Source organism: Nannobrachium achirus, assembly GCF_963921795.1.
Source record: "Nannobrachium achirus genome assembly, chromosome: 12".
NCBI classification, from domain to species: Eukaryota; Metazoa; Chordata; class Actinopteri; order Myctophiformes; family Myctophidae; genus Nannobrachium; species Nannobrachium achirus.
The window spans coordinates 13,528,946-13,554,210 of record NC_137832.1 but is presented as its reverse complement, the minus strand read 5'-3'; the positions used below and the strand labels follow the sequence as shown (position 1 = coordinate 13,554,210).

At 43.1% G+C, this 25,265-nt stretch overlaps 2 protein-coding genes across 2 annotated transcripts; both read left to right on the top strand.

Moving 5' to 3' along the window:
- LOC308296192 (plasminogen-like) lies at window positions 1–22,707 on the top strand. The gene is made up of 14 exons (XM_080739362.1): window positions 1–157; window positions 3,051–3,186; window positions 3,288–3,415; window positions 3,817–3,976; window positions 4,523–4,647; window positions 9,873–10,008; window positions 10,574–10,698; window positions 12,304–12,463; window positions 14,112–14,236; window positions 15,562–15,784; window positions 16,543–16,688; window positions 18,180–18,317; window positions 19,187–19,341; window positions 20,448–22,707. The coding sequence occupies exons 1-14, from the start codon at window positions 88–90 to the stop codon at window positions 20,607–20,609; spliced, it is 1,989 nt and encodes a 662-aa protein (XP_080595488.1). The 5' UTR covers window positions 1–87; the 3' UTR covers window positions 20,610–22,707.
- On the top strand, window positions 6,456–7,439 carry LOC308294934 (methionine adenosyltransferase 2 subunit beta-like; the record flags this gene model as incomplete). The annotated part of the gene is made up of 1 exon (XM_080737873.1): window positions 6,456–7,439. The coding sequence occupies one exon, from the start codon at window positions 6,456–6,458 to the stop codon at window positions 7,437–7,439; it is 984 nt and encodes a 327-aa protein (XP_080593999.1).
- Window positions 22,708–25,265: the final 2,558 nt, after the last annotated feature.

Below are 25,265 nucleotides of genomic sequence, written 5' to 3'. Positions count from 1 at the left end.
TGTGGTGGAGGCTAGAACACAACAGGCATTTCCATTCTACTCTCCTCACTGCTCTCATTTTACACTTTCAAAGATTAATGTTCAGAGATGCATGTGATAATACAGTGCTGTCTCCTCTCCGTGTGGCTGCATACTCTGAACTCTGTGAATGCTGCAGGTAAGGCTCATTAGATTGGATGTAATATGTGTTGAAGATCTCACGGTTTGACGGCAGTGGCTCAGAGGTAGAGTGGCCGGTATAGAGCGTCCGGATGGGAACCTCGTGGTTTGATCCTGGGATCTCCCAGAGTTCATGATTATATATATATATATATATATATATATATATATATATATATATTTATATTTATATTTATATATATATATATATATTTTTTTTTTTTAAATTAGCCTAAACTTGCCAATTTTAACCAGTTTGTGTGATGCCATAGGCGGCTGGAGAGCCTGACATTTGGTAAGATTAAGTGGATATGACATGAAAAAATATTTTTTCTATTTTTTATGTTTTTTTTTATCTTATCTGGCCTCAATTACACCAAAAAAAACGGAGATTTCAACATGCAGTGGTTTCTTTGTGGTCTTGTATTTTCTGCATAATTAGGCTCTGATCGGCTCTGACGCGTGGATCCACTGCCCTCGGGCTGTTACGTCATGGTCTCATACTGTCTCTCTCCTCCACCCTCTCACCGCAGCCCAAGATTATATGAGGAACCTCTACATAAATTGTCCTTTAATAACAAATACGGGCCTATAAAATATATTTACCCATTGGGATATCTTATTTACATCAATATCCTTCATATCAAGTAGTCAGTTTATGCTTTTGTGAAATAATGAAAATCGCTATGTACCGCTATGTATTTTCCGCCCTGGCTGGGTCTGTGGACAGCGCCTCCCTCCTCATTACCGAGTCCGAGGACAGCGCACTACTCCCGGGGCAGAGCTCCGTGGAGCAGCCGACTATAACTCCACGCTGCCCTGTCCTCCCCCCCACACACACGGGCACGGCGACTCGGCGAGCAGACAGTAAAACGCTATGATAACACAAGCAATAGGTGGTTCTCTAAACGGAGGCATTTAGCCAAAATATGTTACTATAATAACTACAGAAGGACCGTGAAGTTTTTCTGCAGCGCGGAGCGGAGCTATTGAAACGCTACCGCGTACGGTCTAAATTGAACTCCGCGGGGGTACAGATGTAACCACAGAGATCCGGTAACCTCGGTCCCGGGGTAAGAAAAAAACACTCGCGACTCTCGATGCTGTTTGTGTGTGCCTCGTCAGGGCTCAGCTCAGCCTCTGTGTGTGTGTGTGTGTGTGTGTGTGTGTGTGTGTGTGTGTGTGTGTGTGTGTGTGTGTGTGTGTGTGTGTGTGTGTGTCACAGTGTGTCTTGTACCAAAGCAAAGCAGCGAAACACATGCATCGCGTCTGCGAGCATGCATCTCTCGGTCAGTGTTGGAGCCGGGGCGGACCTCTGTGTGTGTGTGTGTGTGTGTGTGTGTGTGTGTGTGTGTGTGTGTGTGTGTGTGTGTCGTGTGTGTGTGTGTGTGTGTGTGTGCGTGTGCGTGTGCGTGTGTGTGGCCAGTGGCCACTTTGGGTACCATAGTTTGAGAACTGCTGGCCTATAAGGGCTGAAGTGAGTGATTTGTATTAATAATCAAAATCCAAATGATTGTAGTGGAGAGATAAAGTGCATTTGCCTCTGAGATGTAGTGGAGTAGAAGTATAAGAATTGAAAATTGGAAATACTCAAGTAAAGTACAAATATTCAAAATTGTACTCAAGCTATACTAATATTTGTTAGAATGAGTGGGAGAGAGAGGCTCCCCTGGTGGTGATTATAGAGTATTTCAGGTGACAGACCGTTTTTCATGACACCTAAACAGAGAGAGAGACCATGGCTCCATGGAGTGGATTTTCAAGTTTAAACATTTTAAAACATGTTTTTAGGACCAGGGCAAAGACTTTTATGATTGGTAAAAACAGAATGTCATTTGACCTTTAACATTTGACCAACTAGTATACGACGTGACTGACCATGAACATCTTATAACAAGGTTTATAATGTATTATAAGTGTTGGTCATAATGCACTATAAGCTTAGTGGAACAGCACATTATAGTTATAAAGTGTATTTATAATAACAAATGATAAACATTGCCATAGGCGGGCAGGTGAGCCTGACATTTGGGAAGATTATCATTTGACCAACTAAACAGCAACGGAAGGAAAAGGAAGTCACTTGAAATATCACATCTATTAATCAGAGCACTTGAATGTATGAATGATTTATGTCCAAATCAGCTCTGTCTGTCTGTCATGAGCGCTATGTTTTCATGAGCTATTTTCACAATGTTTGCCTCTTTCTTGTGTAGTATAAAAAAGGTCTTATAATTGCAATTTAAGGCTTGACTCTTTAGAAATGTTCAGATACCCTGTATACAAGTATACTGTTGTGTTGATTTGTTTGTGAGAAAACAATGTTATCAACATTAAAGCTAATCATCTGGGGAACCACCAAGATAATCGCATGTGTGTGCGTGCGTCCATCGGTGTGTTTGTGAACAGCTAATCTCCGGCACCTCTGGACCAGTCAGCCGGAAACCTTGTGTAACGCCCGGGTTTCAAACTCAGGTCTCCCACGTGAAAGTCCAATATCTTAACGATTGATTCTAAAGGGATATCCCTATGGACAGAGGGAGATGCTAGACTTTTGAGGCCATCAGACTGAGGCTGTGAGTCACTCTACACTTGCATACACGCTCACAGCAGGCCAAGGAAGAACCTCAACCCAGAATATTTCAGATTGGCCTCATGGTGCACATATATGTGAAACGTATCCTCTGCATATATTTGCAATGCTAAATATTAGGAGCAGTAAACGCTATCAATACAGCACCCAGGGAGGAGTTTGGGGTTATGTTTCTTGCTCAGGGACCAAACCAGGGACCTTCTGTTTTGACAAACTCTCTACCAAAAACACTGATCCTTGTGTTTACTCTCTCCATCCCTCTACTTCTTCCTGTCCTGTCCACCTACCATCGTCCCAGAGCTGACCTGTTACAGTGGCAACGGCAGAAACTATCGGGGGACGGTTGCCACGACTGTCTCTGGCAAAACCTGCCAGAGTTGGTCGGCCCAGACACCTCACAGCCATGAGCGCACGCCCGAGAGTTACCCATGCAAGTAAGGAACCACAGATATTTTCTAATCTACACAGTATCTATGCATCTACACAGCTGTCTGTCTAACCTACTGTACCTACCTACTGTACATGTTTTTGTCAGAGGCCTGGACAGCAACTACTGCCGTAATCCAGACAATGAGAGGATGCCATGGTGCTACACCAGTGACTCACAGACACGCTGGGAGTACTGCCATGTCCCCACTTGTGATGATAGTGCTCCCGAGCCAGGTAACTTTGACCACTTAGTGAAGTTCATTTCAAATTTCTGCTGAGGACTCATCTGTGACTCACTGTATGATTCTCTTCAAGACCACATATACTGCCTGGTTTTAGTGAAACAAAGTTTTCTTACAACCGGTTCCCACTCAAAGTACATACCAGATACTATCTTAGTAATTTCACAACTTAGGTACTGTAAATCCTAATAGTCCTACAGAAAATAGCAAAACAGCTCTCGATTATGGTCCTCATGCATGCAGCAACACTCTGTTAAATGCTTATTATATTTGTCATATTCTCTTAATTGCCTGTTAAGAAAAGAAAACTCAAATAAGATAAAGGAACTCCCTCTCTCTCTGATCCTTGTCTTTGCTCTCTCCATCCATCTACTTCTTGTCCTGTCCTCATAGAATCAGAGCCTGCCGTCACTCCAGAGCTGACCTGCATCACCTGCGATGGCACAAACTATCGGGGGACAATTGCCAGGACGATATCTGGCAAAACCTGCCAGAGCTGGTCGGCCCAGACACCCCACAGCCACAGCTTCACAGCTGAAAACCACCCACGCAAGTAAGAACATCCACCCAAATATCTACCTCTCTACCGTATCTAGCCATCTATTTAGCCGAATTTCTGTCTGTCTAAAGCCCCTTTTCGACTGAAATGGCCCAACACCCCACCACTCCACACTTCCCACTTGTGCCAGGTTTTCTACTACAAGGACCTGGGTAGAGTGATAGTGGTATCAGAGTGGTACTAAAAAGTATCCACTCCAGAGGTCTGAGCTAAACCACCAGGATATAGTTGTAATACATGATAATATAGATTCTATTGTGTTATGATCACAGTTATAATCCATTATAGTGTATAATAACTATCTAATTAGGATAGTTGTAATACAGTTTAAACAGTTAAAAGGATCAATGTGTTTCTTACTGATAGGGGTACCTTTGTGTAATGGAAAATGTAGATATTTGTGTGTGGTGTGTTGTGGTGTGGTGTGGTGTGGTGTGGAGGGGTGGAGTATAGTGTTGTGTTGTGTAGTGTGGTGCTTAAGCTGCAAAAAGGGGCTTAAATGTTCTACTTACTGTACCTACCTACATGTGTTTTTGTCAGTGGCTTGGACAGCAACTACTGCCGTAATCCGGACAATGAGATGGCGCCATGGTGCTACACCACTGACTCACAGACACGCTGGGAGTCCTGCCAGGTCCCCAGATGTGATGATGTTCCCAAGCCAGGTAGCTCAGACCACTTTCATGACTTATGATTGAATGATTTTGTATTTGTATTTTCTTTTCTCACTTTTATGACATTTCAGCTGAGGATGAATAACAAACAATCATCTCTCTGTGACTCAATGTACTGTTTGCAGAGAAACTGTTGACCATGCATTAAGCATGATGTCGCTGTTCCCAAGCTCACGGTTTACTGTTCTATTACTGAGCATCAGTAGTAGCAGTATCAAAATAGGGACAGAATCGTAGCTCACTCAATCGTAACTTCCAGTCAAACGTTTGACTTTTTGGGCCGTCTGTCCCAAGAAGTCACCTCTGGTCTGCTGTCTTGGAAGTGTACACAGTTACTGCTGAACCCGACTGAAGTCGGGTAGGCCCATAGCCAGGGTTTCAAAAATACAGTGGTCATTGATGTTCACAGCAGGCTCACAGCAGGACAAGGAAGAACCTCAACCCAGAATATTTCAGATCGGCCTCATGGTGCACATATATGTGAAACGTATCCTCTGCATATATGTGCATGCTAAATATTAGGAGCAGTAAACGCTATCAATATAGCACCTTGGGAAGAGTTTGGGTTTATGTTTCTTGCTCAGGGATCAAACCAGGGACCTTTTGACAAACTCTCTACCTCTCTACTATATTTCCACTCTCTACTCTCTCCTCTGGAGTGAGTTTGGAAATATAGTGGTCCTCTGGAGTGAGTGTGGAAATATAGTGGTCCTCTGGAGTGAGTTTGGAAATATAGTGGTCCTCTGGAGTGAGTGTGGAAATATAGTGGTCCTCTGGAGTGAGTTTGGAAATATAGTGGTCCTCTGGAGTGAGTGTGGAAATATAGTGTCCCTCTGGGGTGAGTGTCTCTATCATTAAAGTTGCCCACACCAGAAAATCAATCAATGTGTTATCATTGAAGTCAAAGTTATTAAGTTGTAACTTTACAAATGTGCAGATACCCATATACACGTATACTGCTACTGCATGTTGGTTACTATGCTGTTGAGAGAGAAAATAGACTGCACCACACGTCGAGGCGCCAACTTGCGCCTGGTGCACTCGTGGCCATATATGGCCTACTTGTGTGCCAGCAGAGCGCACGAGTATTACTTTCTGTGCTGTCTGTATGTACAGTATGTACAATGTACTGTATGTGGGTGGGCAAGTTGGCACTCTGTCGAAGTGCCAACTTGTTATTTATTTCAGGTCGGTTGATTTGACATAAGGCCCAAGTGTGTGCCACCAAAACTGTGGGAGGAGTAGCGCAGCAAAAATAAAGTATGGATGGATGGATGGAAGGAAGAAAGTCGGAGAAGTACTATAGTCTGGTTGCCTTAACACTTAAAATAAATAAACTGGGTCTAATAATGGAATGGCATCTATGTGGATCTCTCCATAACGATCTCCATATTGATGACATCACTCTTACCCAAACATGGAGGGGCGGTTAGCCTGCGCACATCGGTGTTGCACAGCAACTGGTTGTGTTGTGAGTGAGGTCAGTCACAGTCCATGTATAGATGCAGATTTGATGATGAACCACCACCCCATCTTGCTCTCAGCAGAGCAGCGGTGCCAAGCGGAGCTCCATGTATGCACCAAGCCATGCGACATCCCTCATTTTCTGGTAATAATGACGTTACCAGTCCCTGATTGGGTTATGGGCTTAAACAAACACTGACATACCTACATACGTACATACGCATCCGAACGCAGTACTTGTGGTGTAGTGGCATCACTGTGTAGTACTGCACTGCTAGCATCTCTGTGTGTGTCTTGCCACTATTCTGCTCTGTCATCTCCTCATCGGGGAAAGAATGCCTGGATTTGAGCATGGCGGTCGTGAGGAGGATGTGTCCATCCCGTGTCGAAGGGTCCTGGTGACTGGTGCCACGGGCCTGCTGGGCCGGGCCGTCTACAAGGAGTTCCACGACAACAACTGGCACACTCTGGGGACGGGCTACAGCCGCGCCCGGCCGAGGTTCCTCTGCTGTAACCTATTGGACGAGGACGCAGTCAAGGCGGTCGTACAGGACTTCCAGCCAGACGTGATCGTCCACTGTGCTGCCGAGAGGAGACCGGATGTGGTTGAACGAGACACCGAGGCGGCTATCAAACTCAACGTGCACGCCACGGCAACACTGGCCAAGGAGGCAGCATCAATCCCTGGGATATTCCTGATCTACATCAGTACCGACTACGTGTTTGACGGCCGTAACCCTCCCTATGGAGAGGACGACGCGCCAAACCCACTCAATCTCTATGGCAGAAGTAAACTGGAGGGTGAGACGGAGACGCTCCGACACTGTCCAGGTGCAGCTATCCTTCGCATACCCATCCTCTATGGAGAGGTGGAGCGTGTGTCAGAGAGTGCCGTGACTGTGCTGTGGAATCGAGTCCAGGAGGGGGCAGCAGAGAGCTGTACGCTGGACCACTGCCAGCAGAGGTTTCCAACCGATGTCAGGGATGTGGCTGCAGTCTGTCGGAAGCTAGCGGAGGGGCGGCTACAGGATCCATCTATCCGCGGAATTTTCCACTGCTCGGCTAAAGAACAGATGACCAAATATGAAATGGCCGTTGCCATTGCCCAGGCTTTCAACTTACCCACTAATCATCTGATACCGCTGACAGAGCAGCCAGTTGGTGCAGGGGCCCAGCGGCCGCAGAATTCCCAGTTGGAGTGCTCCCGACTTGAGCTGCTAGGACTTGGCGTGCAGCCTCGGCCCTTCCATGCCGCCATCACCGACTGCCTCTGGCCTTTCCTCCCCGACAAACGCTGGAGACAGACGGTCTTTCATTGAGGGGTGGAGACAGTAACGTGATAGGAGTGGATTGCCATGGGAGGGTGTTATTCCTGGTTAATACTTAGTCGCGCGCAGGTTTCATGAAAAAAAATATATATATGCGAAAATACAGAATCTGCTATTTCCGGTGCGTGATGCCTGCACGCAACTAAGTATAGCTTACGTTAGGATTTATGTTGAGAGCGACAGACAGGGGGAGAGATACCATTGCTAACATTTTGCAAGAAAGAAAGAGAAAAAAAAGAAAGTTGTTGGCCTACAGAAAGCAAGTAGATGAACCCACCATCTTCCACAAACCTAAGCCAATTGGTTTTGACCAATTGACTACCCTCCACTTCCCTGCTCCCGTATCCACTGTGGACCTGGCCCTGCTCTGTGTTAAGGTGCCCATACACTGTACGACAGGCAGGGGTGTCACACCATATTCTGGGCCCTGGGTACAAGGATTCACTGCGTATGTTCTTCATAGGGGGAGGGGGTTTAACCCATTTAGACTGGGAACACATTATTATGCATTATTTTGTGCTTTAACCATTGAAAAATAGCAGATATACAAGCTCACAGTGATACACCTTGTGCTGCGCTGTGAGCTTGTAGATCTGCTATTTTTGAAAAATTGTGAAAATTCTTTGTCTTTGAATATTTCAAATCCTTCTAAGGTTTTTTGAAAAACCTATGTTTCTATGTCAGTGGTGCTCAAATGTTTTCATGTGTGAAGGACCCCCAAAATGATATGTATTTGGCCACGGACCCCCATCTCAAAATATTTTGTTCCAGGGACCCCCAGAGGCAAAATTTGAGTTAAAATGTTCGCTTAAAAAATACATACATTCAAAGATTTGCACACAATTTCACGACTTTTCAAAAATAGTAGATCTACAATCTCGCAGCGCGGCACTCGGTGCTGCGCTGTGAGCTTGTATGCCCAGGTAACTCAAAGGTAACTAAATTTCTTTTTTTCTTTTAATTAAACCTGAGAATTCCTGTTTCAAGGATCAAAGTGCTGTATTCTGATTGTCTTGAGTGCCAGCTCTTGTGACTTGGCTTGGAGGCCTGTCCTCTTTTCGTCTGAGAGTTCAACTTTCTGAACTCTAATTCGGGGAAATGCTTTTCAAAAGATGTGAGTGATGTCATTTTGTAGTTGAACCGGACCTTTCCGACGGGGAGTTGGTGACAGAGTCGGAGACAGTGTGGACAGGCCTTTGGGTTGAGGCATGTGAGCTTCGAGCATAGTCCAAGGTGAAGAGCTATCACCTCACCGCAGTGTAGTTTTCTAGATATCACCTAGGCTTTGTTATACATGTTTAGGTGATAGCTAGAAAACTACACTGCGGTGAGGTAGCTCTTCACCTTGGACTATGATAGAGGCTTAATTCTCCTAGGTGATGGACATGAGGTTTACACCTGCGGGATGGTGTTACTTGAGGTATAAAAGTGAAAATCTGGGGAATTGGTCACGGCCTGAATACTATTGCAAGGCACTAATCTTGTATTGCTATTGGTCTTATTGTGGAAGCCGAGACCAGTATGTTATACCAAATCTTTATAGGTCAAGTTTATTCTCCTCAAAAAGAAAAAAGAAACGATTACGACAGGGCGTGACATCTAGGTGACATCATCACCAACAAGTGCGACCTGATATAAATAACAACAACACATGAAATATTTTGTATTATGTTCTCACAAATCTTTATGTACTATGGTTATTCTCCTCAAAAAACTGTCCGACAGTACAAAGGCAGGGCCTTTAGCCAATGAGGGAGCAGCGAGCCCACACTGTTTCATAGGAACAGTATTTCTTTGCCTGCTTAATAAACCAGACCGAACACAACAACACCATCTGGCGGTAGTGGTGTTGTAGTACGGTCTGGCACCGATCCATTGAGATTCTATTTCCTCAACCAGCTTCAAGGGTTGGCAAATCAGGGCTGTATGCTTGGGGCACGTGGTTTCTGTAGGCTTGGGGCACGTGGTTTGGGGCAAACCCAAAAATCACTCTCTTCCCAAAACGAAGTGTGTGATAGAGGCTGGCAATGCCAGGCAAAGAATTTCTAGTTAATTATAGGCTATACTTGGGTCTTACCAAGGTGTGGTCAATGAGCTTATTTGTAAGAGCATTAGCATAGGTAACGCCTACACACACACACACACACACACACACGCGCACACACACACACACACACACACACACACACACACACACACACACACACACACACACACACACACACACACACACACACACCACTGATTTTGAATAATTATCACAGAATTCCCAGCATCTTGTGCATCTACAACACTAATACTAACACAGTAATATCTTAAGGTGAAGGTTAGCCTATATCTAGCAAAATGCAAAACCCTGATCCTTGTCTTTTCTCTCTCCGTCCATCTACTCCTTCCTGTCCTGTCCACCTACCACCATCCCAGGGCTGACCTGTTACAGTGGCGACGGCAGAGACTATCGGGGGACGGTTGCCAGGACGATTTCTGGCAAAACCTGCCAGAGCTGGTCAGCCCAGACACCTCACAGCCACGAGACCACGCCCGAAAACTACCCATGCAAGTAAGACCAACCAGACAAACATCTACCTATTTACAGTAGAAAACAGTAGGAAAACCTTCAATATTCAATAACGTTGTTGAATACCTGATATCGATATTACTCAAGATATTAGTAAAAACAATTGCATTATATCGTTTTTTAATGTTTTTCTGCTTTAGGTCCACTGTCTGCTTAACCCAGATAAACATTGCACTGTACACATAGAATAAAGACATTAAATGCCTCACTTCCATTTTGCAACCATGGTTTTATTGAAATAACCACACCTGGTTACCGATGGACTGCTTTTTTGCATGTGCTACGTCCATGCATAGCGTGTCTGTTAATTAATTTGACACATACAGGTACACCAATACCTAATTTCAAGCCGTCTTTGTCAATATGTATTCCTCGCATGTTGATACCTCGATATAGGTACAATGTCGATATATTGCCCAGCCTTACTATCTATCCATCTTTCTAGCCATCTGTCTCTCTCTCTCTCTCTCTCTCTCTCTCTCTCTCTCTCTCTCTCTCTCTCTCTGTACTACCTACCTACTGTATCTACTGTACATGTTTTTGTCAGAGGCATGGACAAGAACTACTGCCGTAATCCAGACAATGAGCGGTTGCCATGGTGCTACACCACTGACTCACAGACACGCTGGGAGTACTGCCAGGTCTCCAGATGTGATGGCGTTCCCGAGCCGGGTAACTTTGACCAACTATGACAGTATTGATTACTTTTTAGGGAATGTCAGCTGAGGACGAATAACAAACCCTCATCTCTCTGGGACTCGTTGTACTGTTTACAAAGAAACTGACTATGAGTTTAGCTTGATGTCAATGTAGTGGAAAAAAAATAGTGGACATAGCAGATCTACAAGTTCACAACGTGTCGCATCGCGACTCGTTGTGAGCTTGTAGATCGGCTATTTCCACTATCAATGTTCTTTTTTAAGTATAAAGTTGTCAAATATGTCAGTAGTTTCTTTGTATATTCATGTGTCATATCTACCATGTGCAACTTCAAAGCCTAAAAGCCAAACAGAAATGTAATTGTCAGCGACAAAAACACAATTAAATCGTCAATCGCAATTATTTGAGTGACAATTAATCGTCATGTAAAATGTCATAATCGTGACAGCCCTACCCATCACTATTGGTCATGGCAGAGTTTGTGCCAACTTTAGTGCGCGTTGGAGCAACAAGCCTCACAAGTGTTCACAATTCACCCTTTGTCAGCCTTCTGATTGGTCCATGACTGGCCAACCAGAAAAATCATTATCTTTTGCTACCGGGGTTGGAGTTATAGCCTGGGTGCCAGCCTGTTCGGGAATAATGGGAAGCTCGGTAGGCCAATCAGATGCAGGACTGGCAGGACTCCCTCTTTCCCATTGGAGGGGGCAGAGTGCCTTCCGCAGTTCCACAGTTACGCACTTCCGCCAGCGGTGTTTGACCAGTCGCGCCAATGAACTGCAGCGGCGGAGGAGGTATCTAGCTTTTTATATCTGTGGTTCCAATGAATGGGAAAGCCACGTGGTGTTGTTCCAGCGAATCAGAGTAGGGTTAGGGTTGCTGCGCACCACAGACCAATCGGAAGCTGCGGTTTGCTGGAAAGCCGTTGGAGATACAAGGCTTTCCAGACTGTGATGCGGAGAGACAAAACAGATCGCTGGCACCCAGGCTAGTGGAGTTATGCAGTGGGACAAAGTCCTCTTTCTTTCATTCACATAAATGGAAAGAGTGTAGTTTTAAATTTATATTTATTTTTATTAATTTTTTTGCTTTGTCATGATAAATAGGAACTTTTTGGAACACAATGGAGTGAATACACAGTGAATATTTGTTGAAATGAAAAGTAGATTAATAGCCTTGCATAGACATGGTGCAGTGATGCGCTGTATAGATAGATAGCTACCTTTATTATCCCAAGGGGTACGGCCCGGCGCGGTACGGTATACGGCCTGGCACGGTCATATCGATTTTGATAATTATAATGAATAAGCTTCAACAAACTAGTTCACATGAACTTACCCCTTTATGTTTTCAGTGTGTGTATATATATACTGTACTAGACCTTACCCGTTCGAATATATGTGCTGCAAAATATGTGCAGAGTGTGGGTTATGAAGCGAGTGAATAGATAATGCATTTTGTGACCTACTGACTGACTGACCTCTCTCTCTAATTATAGTATGGATATATATATATAATATATATATATATATATATACTATATATATTTTTCTTTTTTCTTTTTGTTTCTTGTCTTTATTAAACCCCTCCGTCCATCTACTTCTGTCCTATCCTCAGCATCAGAGCCTACCATCGTTCCAGAGCTGACCTGCTTCACCTGCGGGGGTGGAAACTATCGGGGGACGGTTGGCAGGACGATCTCTGGCAAAACCTGCCAGAGCTGGTCGGCCCAGACGCCTCACAGCCACAGGCGCACACCTGAAAACTATCCCAGCAAGTAAGAACACCCAGCCACAGTATCCATCCATCTCCTTAGTCATATATCGAGCCTTCTGTCTGTCTGTCTGTCTGTCTGTCTGTCTGTCTGTCTGTCTCTGTCTGTCTGTCTGTCGGACGGACGGACGACAACGGTCTGTAGAGAGAACGACGAGGTCCCGGGTTCATACGAACACGCACCAGAGAATGAAACAATGTAGTGTGCAGGTGGCAGTGACACACTATCTGGCAGTGTGTGACATCGTGTACGCTCTCCTTCCTTATTGTGTGATTTGTTTACATAATCACCATGGCGGCGTACAGGCTCCAATGCACTCCACTGCTGTCGGCTTTGCAGCGTCAGTCATGCCATACATTTTGCGGTTTCCAGTGTTGGGGAAGTTAAAGTTACATGTAACTGAGTTACGTAACTAAGTTACATTTTGCTGTAAATTAGTTACATTCATAATTCTGTAACTCGTCAAGTAACTGAGATGCATTTTGGGTCATTTTTGGCTCAAGTTACAAGTTACAATTAAGAAGTTACAAGCGAAGTTATCATTTTACATTTAAGTTTTGTTAAGATTGACAATCAAATGTCATGTAACAGTTTAATTAATAGGTATAGCAAAGGTGTAGCTATCACTATACAGGGCACCAGTCTTTTTCTTTATTTTTTTACAGTTAAGTTACAGTTAGAGATGTGATCAAATTGAAGATCAAATGTCATACAGTATCCTCAACAGATCCTCTTTTTTTGTGGAATTTTATTTTAGGAACACAGATGTTTACAAAAGAAAATGTAAACCTTTGTTAAATATAAGTATAACACCCAGTTGAGAGGCATAGGCCCAATTTCTTTTTACAGCAAAGTTAAGTATAGTTTTACTGTTACGATCAAATGTCATGTAGTTTAGTTAATATGCATAGCGATGTGATACGATTGACTCATATAACAGTGTCCTCAACAGATCATAATTTTAACTTTATTTTGGGAACAGATGTTTACTAAAGAAAATGTCAACCTTTTTGAAATAAAATATAAAACTCAGTTGAGAGGCATATTTCTGCTGGCATGTGACTTTTTTACGCTTTCAAAGTAACTTCCCCAACACTGTAACTTGCCCGTTTAGATGGAAACGCGAGGAGGATCGTTTCACAGATTTTCACTCATTCGGATTTACTATCCTGCGTTTCAAACCCTCGAAAATGCCATTGAACGGAAGTCATAACATCTGACATTTCATTTTGCGGATTTCTCGTGGAAACAGCGTCACGTAAACGGGCTCTTAGCCCGTAGCACTCCACCTGGACCGAGCCTTGATGATCATGCAGTCTTATGCAAAGGTTGAAATGTAATTTAGATGCTATTTAGACAGATGCTTCATTTGTTTACCTGGCTGGCATCCTATATTTTCTATAGTTTAAACATAAGCAAAAGTAAGTAAGTACTTGTTTTAATATGATATTGCTTAGACTGAAGCTATGATCTTGGTGTGCGCACTACTACACTGTCTCTCTGCATTTCATCTGTGTGTTTACCTTCCTTACTGTAAGTCACTCTGGATAAAGAGTGTCTGCTGAATGCCTAAATTGTAAATGGTCTGTCTCTCTGTCCATTTGTATATTTTCAAGCAACTGTACTCTACCTACCCAAATATTTTTGTCAGAGGCATGGACAAGAACTACTGCCGTAATCCAGACAATGAGCGGATGCCATGGTGCTACACCACTGACTCACAGACACGCTGGGAGTACTGCCAGGTCCCCAGATGTGATGATGCTCCTGGGCCAGGTAGTAAAGTTCATAACAATTATTTTATTGATTACTTGAAAGGGAATTTCTACTGAGGACAAATAACAAACCTTAAAGATGGGGTGCCATGATTTTTCCCTCCCTAAAACATGATTATCAGGTATTATGATTATACTAGGAGGATTTTTTTCTCCAAAAAAAGTGTACAGAAAGTGTTAACATTATGTTTTTATGTGGCCACACCCACCCATTCATTAAGTATGCCTGGTTGTCTGGTGGGTGGTGACCCAGCTGAAGTTAGCCACACCCACAGTGTTGGGTGAATGGTACAAGGGCTACTGGCTACTCTCTGAAAGGTTGCAGTCCTAAACATAGGCGGACTTTATGGGGGTGCAGGGGGTGCACTGCACCCCCAGGCATTTCTGAGCATTTAGGAAAAAAAAGTAAGTCTCTAGCCCATTCCTGTCAAGAGTTATGACTTTTTAAAGAATTAACCAACTAATAGTCACTGGTTTCTCCCCATCACACAGAGACCAGCTGGCGACAATAAGTTGATTGATTGGAATGTTAAGTGATCAGAGCCTCTCTGTCTGAAGATAGCATTGCTAAGAATGGGGGTTGTCAGACTATGAATATACCTGAACATACCTGCAATATCCGAACTGATTACACAAAGATTACACATATTAGGCTTGAAACATAATTAAAAAGGGGTTTAAAATGTAAAAATATATATATTTTTTATTTATTATTCACTGATATTCCCTTATTGTTCATTACTTACAATAAATTAAATTACAATAATTATTGTCCTGCATCAAACAAAATGTTTTGTAGCCATTTAGAAATTATAGCTGAGATTATCAAATGGTTTATTCTTATTGGCATTTCTTGTAAGCTGCAACTGTGTTTCCAATAATGAAAGTAGCTATTTTACTTAATAATGAACACAATTTGTAAAATGACACTGCTCTAACCACACATAATTGTTGTTTTATTTGGTACACTAGTGGTCTGGTGGACACAATGAATAACAGTAGTTGGACAGTGTGATAAGTTAGTGTTGAGGGGTTGGTTGACAATTGGCATGTTGCTGCTCAAACCTGCCCCCCTAGGGCAAATGGCAAAGTCCGCCTATGGTCCTAAACCTGGTATGCCACTGCCACTGTGCTATTCTCACAATAGAACCATAAATGTAATGCCTCAACTCTTTGTGCTCCCAGTTCAAACATGATTATGTTTGGGGTCGCGGCCTGAAAAGGTTGAGAACCACTGGTATAAATGAGCATTACAGAGGACCAATGATAATAGGTTGAAAATGCCTGAAGAAGTCGACCTTTAACACACACAACCTTCTTTCCAAGGTCCTACTATGTCTCCAGCACCCCCGGCCCAGTTCTCCCAGTGTGGCAGGCCATACCTTGGCTTTTCAACCAGGATCAGTTTTGGCAAGGTGTCTCGCCCCGGGGATAATCCATGGCAGGCATCCCTGCAGATCAGAACCACTGGCTCATCTGATCCGTTCGTACACGCCTGTGGAGGTGTCCTCATTGCATCCTGTTGGGTTCTCACTGCCGCTCATTGCATGTAAGCTGCACTAAAGGAGATTTAATGGGTTTATGCAATCACATTATGCAATTTATTTCTGCACAAATCATTCTAAACCTGTAATGAGGTGGCGTGTTATTGTAACTGAATCGTCATGAATATATAATGCAGTGTTTCCTCATCCAGAGGGATCAGGACTGAAAGAAATGGTCACAAGATGGGTCATTAAGAGGCAATACATTGAACTGCTGTCTCACTTTTTTTTTACCAGTACACTAATAATACATGAACTGTATTTTGAATCAAATTAGACAAAACGCATTAGAAACTGCCGTTACTGAAGAAGCAGTGTTGGCTAACTGGATTGGAAACAATTATATTTGTTTATTGAAAATAGCTTGTGTGAATATAGCCTGCGTGTGCCACGTACACACAGATTCCGTACATTTATAGATATATAGATTAAAACATTGTCAATATAAAATAATTAATGAAACACAAATAAAAAAGTCACACCAATAAATGACAAGGAAGCATGTGCAGTAAAAAAAAAAGTATCAGATAGTTATTGGGTTAAGGTGTAGGCTATACATGGAAGACCTTTCCTCTTGATCGGGTTGTGAAAAGGTGTAGGCACCCCCTCTGCATGCAATTAAAATTGTAATCGGGTTTGATCTGGTTCATTTAGGTGCATATATACATACTGTAAATACAGCATTTTTAATCGAGTTGAGGGTTTAACACGATAAGAAGTGTCAATGTAAGCGCAGCTAATGACTGACTGGTTGATTCTCCAGACAGGATTACACGGAAATGCAGGTGGTCTTGGGGGCAGTGGACATTAGAAAACAGGAAGACTACGTCCAGGTCATCCGTGTGGAGAGAGCCATCCCTCACAACGATTACAGGACAACAATCTACAACACTGCTCATAATGACGTTGGTGAGGCCAATGTGTTAACCAAGCCAGTTACCATTCTGATACACATGCATTCTGAGATACATGCATTTGTGCATGGCCATTTAACACAAGTCAAGGGTGTGGAATCAGAAAAACATGGTTCCCAAGCAAAATAATTGCTGATTTAGACATATTTTCATATTCAGTAGCTCTATAACAAGGCAATTTTTCATGGATTAAGTGCTCCTAAATATGCAAATTAGTGGCCACACACCTCTTATTACTTGTGCCAACAGAGTGTGCAAGTAGGGTGAAGAGTGCTGTCTGTATGTGGCACCAATTAGCCAATGAGGGAGCAGTGTTGCACCAATTAGCAGACAGCACTCATCAGCACTCATCAGCACTCATCAACCTACTTGTGCTACGCACTCTGTCGGCAACTCGACAGAGTGCAGTCTAGTTTTTTGAGCGGTGCTACCGCTGCTACATCTGGCTTTGTCTGTTTGTACGTATGTCTGTGCCGCAAAGCTTCGCTTTTATTTTTTTCTATTTATCAGCCTACAGCCATATTTCTGTGTGACCACATTGGGTGTTTTCTTCTATTTGCAGATGTTTTTTCTCCAGTGTGTATGCACTGGTGAATCCTCACTACATCTAACCGACTAAAACTCTTGTCACACAGTTTACAGATGAAAGGTTTTTCTCTACTGTGGAAACGCTGGTGAAACTTCAGGTCACCTGAATGACTGAAACTCTTGTCACACTGTTTACAATAGAAAGGTGTTTTCTCCAGTGTGGAAACGCTGGTGAATCTTCAGGTTACCTAACTGACTGAAACTCTTGTCACACTCTTTACAGTGAAAAAGGCTTTTCTCCTGTGTGGGTAGGCTGGTGTGTCTTCAGTTCACCTAACGGACTGAAACTCTTGTCACACTCTTTACAGTGAAAAGGTTTTTCTCCAGTGTGAATATGCTGGTGACTCCAGTCTTCAGGTGGCCTATCTTTTGTGATAACTTTTGAACAGTTCTTAGAGTCGCCTCACTGGACTACTTGTCCTTCATTAGAGTTACTTAGCTCTGCTCCCTTTTCTGATTGGTCGATATTTGCTCCTAATGTTGATGGAGGTGCGATGGTCCGATCATGGCTGCTTGCAGCTTTATTTTTATTATTAGTATTGTTATTATGATTATTATTATCATCATTTAATAAATTATGACATATATGTACGTGTAAGTTAGGGCGGCAGTGGCTCAGGTTTGGCGGCTAGGCAACCGGAAGGTTCCCAGTTCAATCCCGTGCTCCCCCAGAGGTATTGTCGAAGTGTCCTTGAGCAAGACTCTGAACCTCTAACTGCAGGTTGGCGCCTTGCATCCTCTGCCTTGGTCGGTGTATGAATGTGTGAGTGAATGGGTGAATGTAATGCACAATCTCTGTAAAGTTTCTTGGATGAAGGTGCTATATAATTAAATGCACCATTTACTGTACCATTTAAGTCAGAGACGCTGATGTACCATTCCATCCACTGTGTCTCAGCGTTACTCCAGCTGAAAGTCACCGACAGCCCATTCTGTGCCAAGGAATCCGTCTTTGTTAAGACTGCCTGTCTGCCAAACAAGCACTTCCCCGATGGAAAGGTGTGTGTCACCTCTGGATGGGGCAGCACTGAACATTGTACGTATCCAACTACTCACTGCACTACCACCAATCACACCTCAAATACAAGCTACAACTACTCACTACACTACCACTAATCACACCTCAAATACAAGCTACAACTACAGTACTCACTACACTACCACTAATCACACCTCAAATACAAGCTACAAAGTGTTTGATAGGCAATCACTTTGAAATGACTGTCTATCTAATGATATGGCAGGTAGAGTTGGTCAGGCGGTTTGTCTAGGGAGCTCATCCATTTATTCCACTGTACCATTCAATGTTCAATATTCAACTGGCTTCCTTCTCTTCTTCTTATTTTCCTTCTGTGCTTCTTCTGTCTGCTTCTGTTTTCTGCGTCTTCCTCTGGTCACTCTAGCTACTGTACCTGCATGTCATGCTTCTCGCAACATCATTGAACCTCTTCTTTGGCCGTCCTCTTCTTCTTTTAGCTCCATCTTCAGCATGGACCACTTAAAGGAGTAGTTCACCCCCAAAATGACTTTATCCCTATTGATTACTCACGCCATGGAGACTTGAGTTCAATAATATGTTTTGGTTTTTAATTCCATTCCTAAGACAATGATTTGTCCGGATGGGTATCAATCCAGAATCAATTTGGGGTACATTTACAATAAACTATTTTTTGTCCTAGGAATGCGACACATACATTTTGGGGGTGAACTACTCCTTTAACCCTCCGTTGTACATTTCAATCCATCTCAACCTCGCCTCTCTTGGCCGATCCTAATGTAGCCTAGTCATTTCTGATCCCCTCCCTCCTTAACCTTAGGTTTAACGTACATGTATTGTGTGAGTAACGATCCGCAACATTGTGTCCAGTCTTTCTCTCATTGCCTCTCTGTGTCCTCTGCCCTCAGTGTACAAGCCAGACAAGCTGTCATATGCCCGCATTCCCTTGATGTCTAAACAGCAATGTGTGGAGAAGTATGTCGGCCAACCACTGGATATTGGCCTACTGGACGACACCATGATCTGTGCAGGAGACTTGGTCAAAAGAGTCGATACCTGCGAGGTTAGTGTTTGTGTGTGTGTGTGTGTGTGTGTGTGTGTGTGTGTGTGTGTGTGTGTGTGTGTGTGTGTGTGTGTGTGTGTGCACGTGCGTGCGTGCGTGCGTGCGTGCGTGCGCGTGCGTGCGTGTGTGCAACTGTGCATGTGTGCCCGCATGCGTGTACGTGCATGTTGAGAGAAAGAACACAATGGAAACACGCCTTTTGTGCCTTATGTCTCATGGCCACATATTCAGACAACATTCTCACTCCTTAAAATGCATATTGTGACTTATTGGGACATACCGTATGTTACCGTCTGACTGGAAGGGTACGGAGACATCCCAGGCTCTTCCGCACTCAAGGAAATGCGGAGGTCCATTTGGTTCAATTTGTACACTCTCAGAGTTACACAAACATAAGGGGTCATTTGGAAGCCCCTCAAAGAACCATGAGTCCCACATTTGAGACCCACTGGTGTAGCAGAGTGTTTCCAGTGAGCCAACATAAACAATATCAGCACCCTGACTCTGTGTGACCAGAACAGCCTTAAGCACCAAATCATTGGTAGCCCCTGAAGGAAGAGGCCCAATGTCTTTCCAATATGGCTGCTGTGCATAGAGCCTATTGGAACGCATACTAGCGAAAGAGCTGCATTCTGCCTGGTCCCGGAAAAGACACGCTGTGATTAGCTGGCGTCACTTTGAGTGACAACCTCGCGAGGCTCCTCCCCTACGCTGGGCTTTTCCTCCCCTACTAATACAGACCGAATGCCCCTTCTCAGAACTGGCTTCTCAGTGGACTAGTGGACTAGTGTCATGACTCGCTATCCATACACTCCGAGTTCGCATCCCACTTGTGCCACTTCTTTTTCCGCCACCACGGACAACTGTGGCGCAACGTCTCAGGCGACCGAGCGGTAGCAAGCAAGTCGCCGGGCCGAGTGGTGCGAAGGTCACATGAGCCGACTCAGCACCGTTCGAGTTACAAATACTGGGGGACAGAATAGTAAATATTGTCCTGGGGACTGCTTCTGCGTCCGAATGCGGCTCAAAGGGACTTCAGCCAATCACACGCTGGCAGGGTGGGGCTTGGCTATCATGCTATTCATACTCGTTCTTTGTCCTTACAGGGTGATTCAGGCGGACCTCTGTTGTGCAAAGAAGACGGAGTTCACTACATCGCAGGCGTGGTGAGCTGGGGGACGGCGGAATGTGGTGGTCATCAGAACCTTCCTGGTTTCTACGCCGATGTCCTTAGATATGTGGGCTGGATTAATCAAACAATCTCTTAGAAATCTATTCTGTGGGTGTGAACATAAGCATGCTGTAAGTTAAAGGTTAACTTCATGCAGCAACAACACCATAATGTAACAATGACACAATATGCAAGGAATAATCATTTGGGGAGCAGGTAATCATTGAACCAAAACAAAATGAAGGATTCCATTGCTTATCGTATATGTATACATTAATAGAATACTTTCATACAGTAAATAAAAGCATTTCAGTCAATTATGCCGGGTGCGTCCAGTGCAACGCAGTCACCTCGGAAAACAATGGGAAGTGTTGATAAATTAGAATCAATATTTGGTTAGTGCATTATCTATTTCTGGCTTCAACTGTTATCAGAAACATTCTTGTAAGCGATGTTTAGCTCTACATGATTGTGGGTTTATGTGCTGCCGTGATGGATACAACACAAAATCAAGCAACGCAGGTTAACATGAGTCAGGTGCTCTGAGTCTTTGGTTAGAGAGTAGTCTGTTATTGAGTTCAGCGGTCATTATTCAAAAATAAATGTAGTTGCTGGCAACGTAGGTTCAGGAGTGGAGACCCACCTCTGCTCATCCTTGCCACTCCCCTGTCACAATCACCTTATCACACACACCTGCCTCACTATCTCCTGGCCAATCCACATCACATTCACCACAGTATAAAAGCAACTGTGTTTGCCTCCCCTACCTGTTTGTATCTGCAATAGTAGGTCTCAAACTCTACAGTGTTTGATGCTTGTTTGCTCGTAAGTTCCCTCGCTTTCAAAGCTAAATCCTTCGTCTCAAGGTAAATCCTTGTCCTTCAAGCGTTGTTTAATTTAGTTTATAGAATTTTTTGTTGTTTAAGTTTATGCGTTTTGTAAGTGCATATATGTATAGGGTAGGCTCGGGCTCGAGGCCGTCCACTATGGATGAGCTTTTCGTTAATGCCTCGGATGACGAGCTGTTTTCCGACGCGTCGGTTTTTTCAATCGCTGAAAGCAGCCGTTCCAGTGCAGCCGACTTCCAAAGCCCTCTTCCACCAGCGCAGCTGGTCGCCACCTCGCCTAGCCAGCCATCACCTGCGGCTTGATTTGCCTCTGCAAACCATTTCAAACTGGCCGGTCGCCGGTCTGCAGGATGTTTTTTCAGCGGCCTGCATTCCATTTTCGCGAACGGACCGCAACGCTGATTTGTTTAGAGCAGTCATGGCCCACTACCGTGGCACCGACCATCGCTCCAGAGACTTCCCCCACACTCAGTCTCACCATTCCCTGGGCTCTGTCATCATCACACTACATTCACCTCAACATTTCACATTCACTTCGTTTAATATACTTGTTCAACTTGAGCAGAGGCGTGGTCTCTTACTAGTGAACAGACCGCTGAATTCAAGTGATTGACCAATCATAATCAAGCATTCCACCATGACTGCATCACAATGTCTTTGCATAAAATTATGCTGTTTTGTTTCCACATTGGATTAGCACAGGTAATATGACTACACAATACAACATCTTCTTCTTCTGATGTATTTGGCTGTGGACCTGCCGCCTCAAAAATATTTTCTGACAGGGAATATAACAGCAATGCTAATGTCCCTTTGCCATATAGAAAGTTGTGTAAATCAAATAAGCTACTGTGAAGCAATTGTTAAGTATAAACTGCATGTCCTACTGGGAAGAGACCCCGGGGCAGACCAAGGGCCACATAGGGGGATTACATCTCCGCACTGGCCTGGGAACGCCTCGGAATCCCCCTGGAGGAAGTTGATAATATTGCTTTGAAGCTCTCTGCTGGAGCTGCTGCCCTTGCGACCCGACTCTGGATAAGCGGTTGAAGATGGATGGATGGATGGATGAATGCATGGCACAATCCTCCTCTAATGAAAGAGGAGTCCATGTCAGAAAGCCAATACCTAACACATGTTCTAGATTGTAACTGCTTTAATTAATTTGTATTAATATATGTTTTAGTTCCTTGCATATTTGTATTTTTGGAGTATTCTGTCTGATTTATATTGTATTATTGCTGTATGTATGTATATTCCTGATTATTGTGTTGTATCTCAGCTATATTGGAAATGAGGGTCTGCCCTCAATTGTACTCCGAGTTTAAATAAAGGTCATGATGATGATGATGATGATGATGATGATTGCTGTATATATATATATATATATATATATATATATATATATATATATATATATATATATATATATTCGACCCAGCAGATTTGGTCAAATTTTCAGAAAACCCATAATAAATTCATGAAAATAATTTAAACTGGGTGATTCTTTTTTGTGAGACAAAGAAGTATTTGCTAATCAACCTATCTTAGAAAAATAAGAATTGTAGAAATGATTGGAAAGTCAAATCTGCCATGACACATTTCAAGTGTATGTAAACCTTTTATCGCAACTGTATATGCTATAATGTGAGTGTACATTCCACCACCACTCAGATGCTTTAAATGTCAGCTTATCGTAAGAAGGCAAAAGAAGTACAGCAAGTCAAGTTGGTTCAAGAAACCAGTTATGCCGAGGCAGTAAAGACGGTTTCAGAAGAAACACAGGCACAGGTAATGACACAAACGAGACAAGACACAAGGAAATGCAAAGTCTAAAAAGTTCATGTATAGTGTTGCTTGCCACACATTTACCTGTTCTCTGTTGTTCCCTTACCTGTTCTGTAACCTGCTTGTTCTTTTCTCAGCTTGCAGTCAATTCCACTTCATATGCGATCTACAATAATCCTGCCCACTTCAGAGAGTAGGATTATGCCTCTAGTCTAGAGGCTATGATGGAGTCGATTCCTGGTGCCTTACTATTCTGTAGTCTTTTTATTGCTTCTTTGACTTCGCCTATTGTTAGTTCATTTACTGTGATCTCTTCTATTTGTCGTTGAAATCACATTCGTCATCTTCAGTTATTCGTCTGTTAAACACTTCCTTGAAGTGTTCTGTGGTTACCATCCTTGTCTAGTACTGCTGTACTCTGTCTGGGTCTCTTGTTGCATATAGTGTCTTTGTGAGTCCATATAGTGTCTTCATGTGTTGTTTTCTTGCAGTTTCTACAGCTTCACTAGGGGAGCGTTTCGCTGTTTCTACATGTCATCTTTTCGACAACCAAACCTGACCCAAACCCTAACTTGTTTTCTTGTTAATGTTTTCGGCCTTTTGCATTTTACTTTAATGAAAATGATTTAGTGGGACTATAGGAATGGATTTAGCAATGCTAACATTGGTATTGTCCTTTGTCCTTTGTCCTCATTTTATTTTTGTGGAAGGAACTAATCATATCCTTTTTATGTCAATGTACAAACACTCACCATATCTTTGACTTAATCTAAACCATTTCCATATAAATCAGTCATGTTGGCAGCCATCTCGCCTGTGACTTATGCTTAATTGTCCTTATATAAATCTGTAACATATATCATATCTAGCCCTGAAACATGATGGTCGCTCATGACCGCCATGTTTCAGGGCTACTTTATATCAAACCTAGATTTTAAACCACTATATTGTTTTATAATGTGTTGTTGCATAATGGTGGACGTTTTCTGTTTAGGGTTGAATACTAATTGATTGGGCAATAGGTCCAGACCTGACACATCTGTGATCTAAATGCATGTATTCAAAGCTTAAATTAAGATTGTTCACACCAAGAACTACAAGTAAAATTTTATTGACTGTTGTCTGTTATTTTTGGCGTGATCGGGCCGTTCTTTGTAGATGAAAACAAATGAATTAACCCATACAACTAACTAAATGTAATCCTCTAGCAATTTAAAACTTTTGTGATACATCATTACCAACAAAGTATCATGACAATTCCGAGCCCCTGACATTAACAGATTAAAATGTCCACGATGCCACCCTCAGGCTGCATTCACTCCCGTTGTCTTATTTTGAAGGCCAGAAGTCCACAGCGTAAACACTTCCGGTCTGACGTCATCGCGTCCTTCACCGGAATCGATCATTGTTTACGTGGTGTCATGGCGGATCGGATCGGTGCTTTCCAACATGTGCTTTATAAGCGAGCATCTGCCTCCATCTTCGCTTCTAAAGTGTAGTTTTAAGATAATGGACATTAAAGAGCCACAGAAAGACATGGGCATTCTATTCTTTAAACAACAAGTTTACTTCAACACATTCTAGCCCCATGGTGGAGCTATAACAGGCTGATTTGTTTTATTACCTATAACTCCACTGATCTGTGTATAACGTTGTCCCATTAAATGACCTTAAAAGCTATTCAGAATACTGCTTAAGTGCTCCTTCCAAGTTGAAACCATACTGTATGTATAAAGATATTTTTGTTCATACAGTAGGCCTATGTGAGCTTACTAGGAAACCAATAAGAGTACATAAAAGTATATAAAATCTTCACTTTGTCTCCTCCTAGTGGAGGAGTAGTATGACTACAATGATCAGTTGGAGACACAGAGACAGTAGTCAAAACAGATTTATGTAAACAACTCAAATCAACTTTAAAACTTTCTTCACAAAATGAACCCCCAAAGGCTGTCCAATCAGCCTTTGCTAAACTGTCTGAACTGAGCTAAATTGGCATCATCATCAACGTTGGGGACAAAGTGGCCCTCAATAATTTCATCAACTCCCTCTTCTTGGTTAGGAGCTCTCGTAGCTCTCGAAGTCGGCGCCAGGCAGGTTTTCCGAAGTCATCCTGC

Excerpts from the sequence above, each read along its gene's own strand:
- LOC308296192 (XM_080739362.1), top strand. The coding sequence starts at position 88 with ATGCATGTGATAATACAGTGCTGTCTCCTCTCCGTGTGGCTGCATACT. Across the intron at positions 4,648-9,872 it reads TGATGATGTTCCCAAGCCAG|GGCTGACCTGTTACAGTGGC; the intron begins GTAGCTCAGACC and ends CCACCATCCCAG. Across the intron at positions 19,342-20,447 it reads AAAGAGTCGATACCTGCGAG|GGTGATTCAGGCGGACCTCT; the intron begins GTTAGTGTTTGT and ends TTGTCCTTACAG.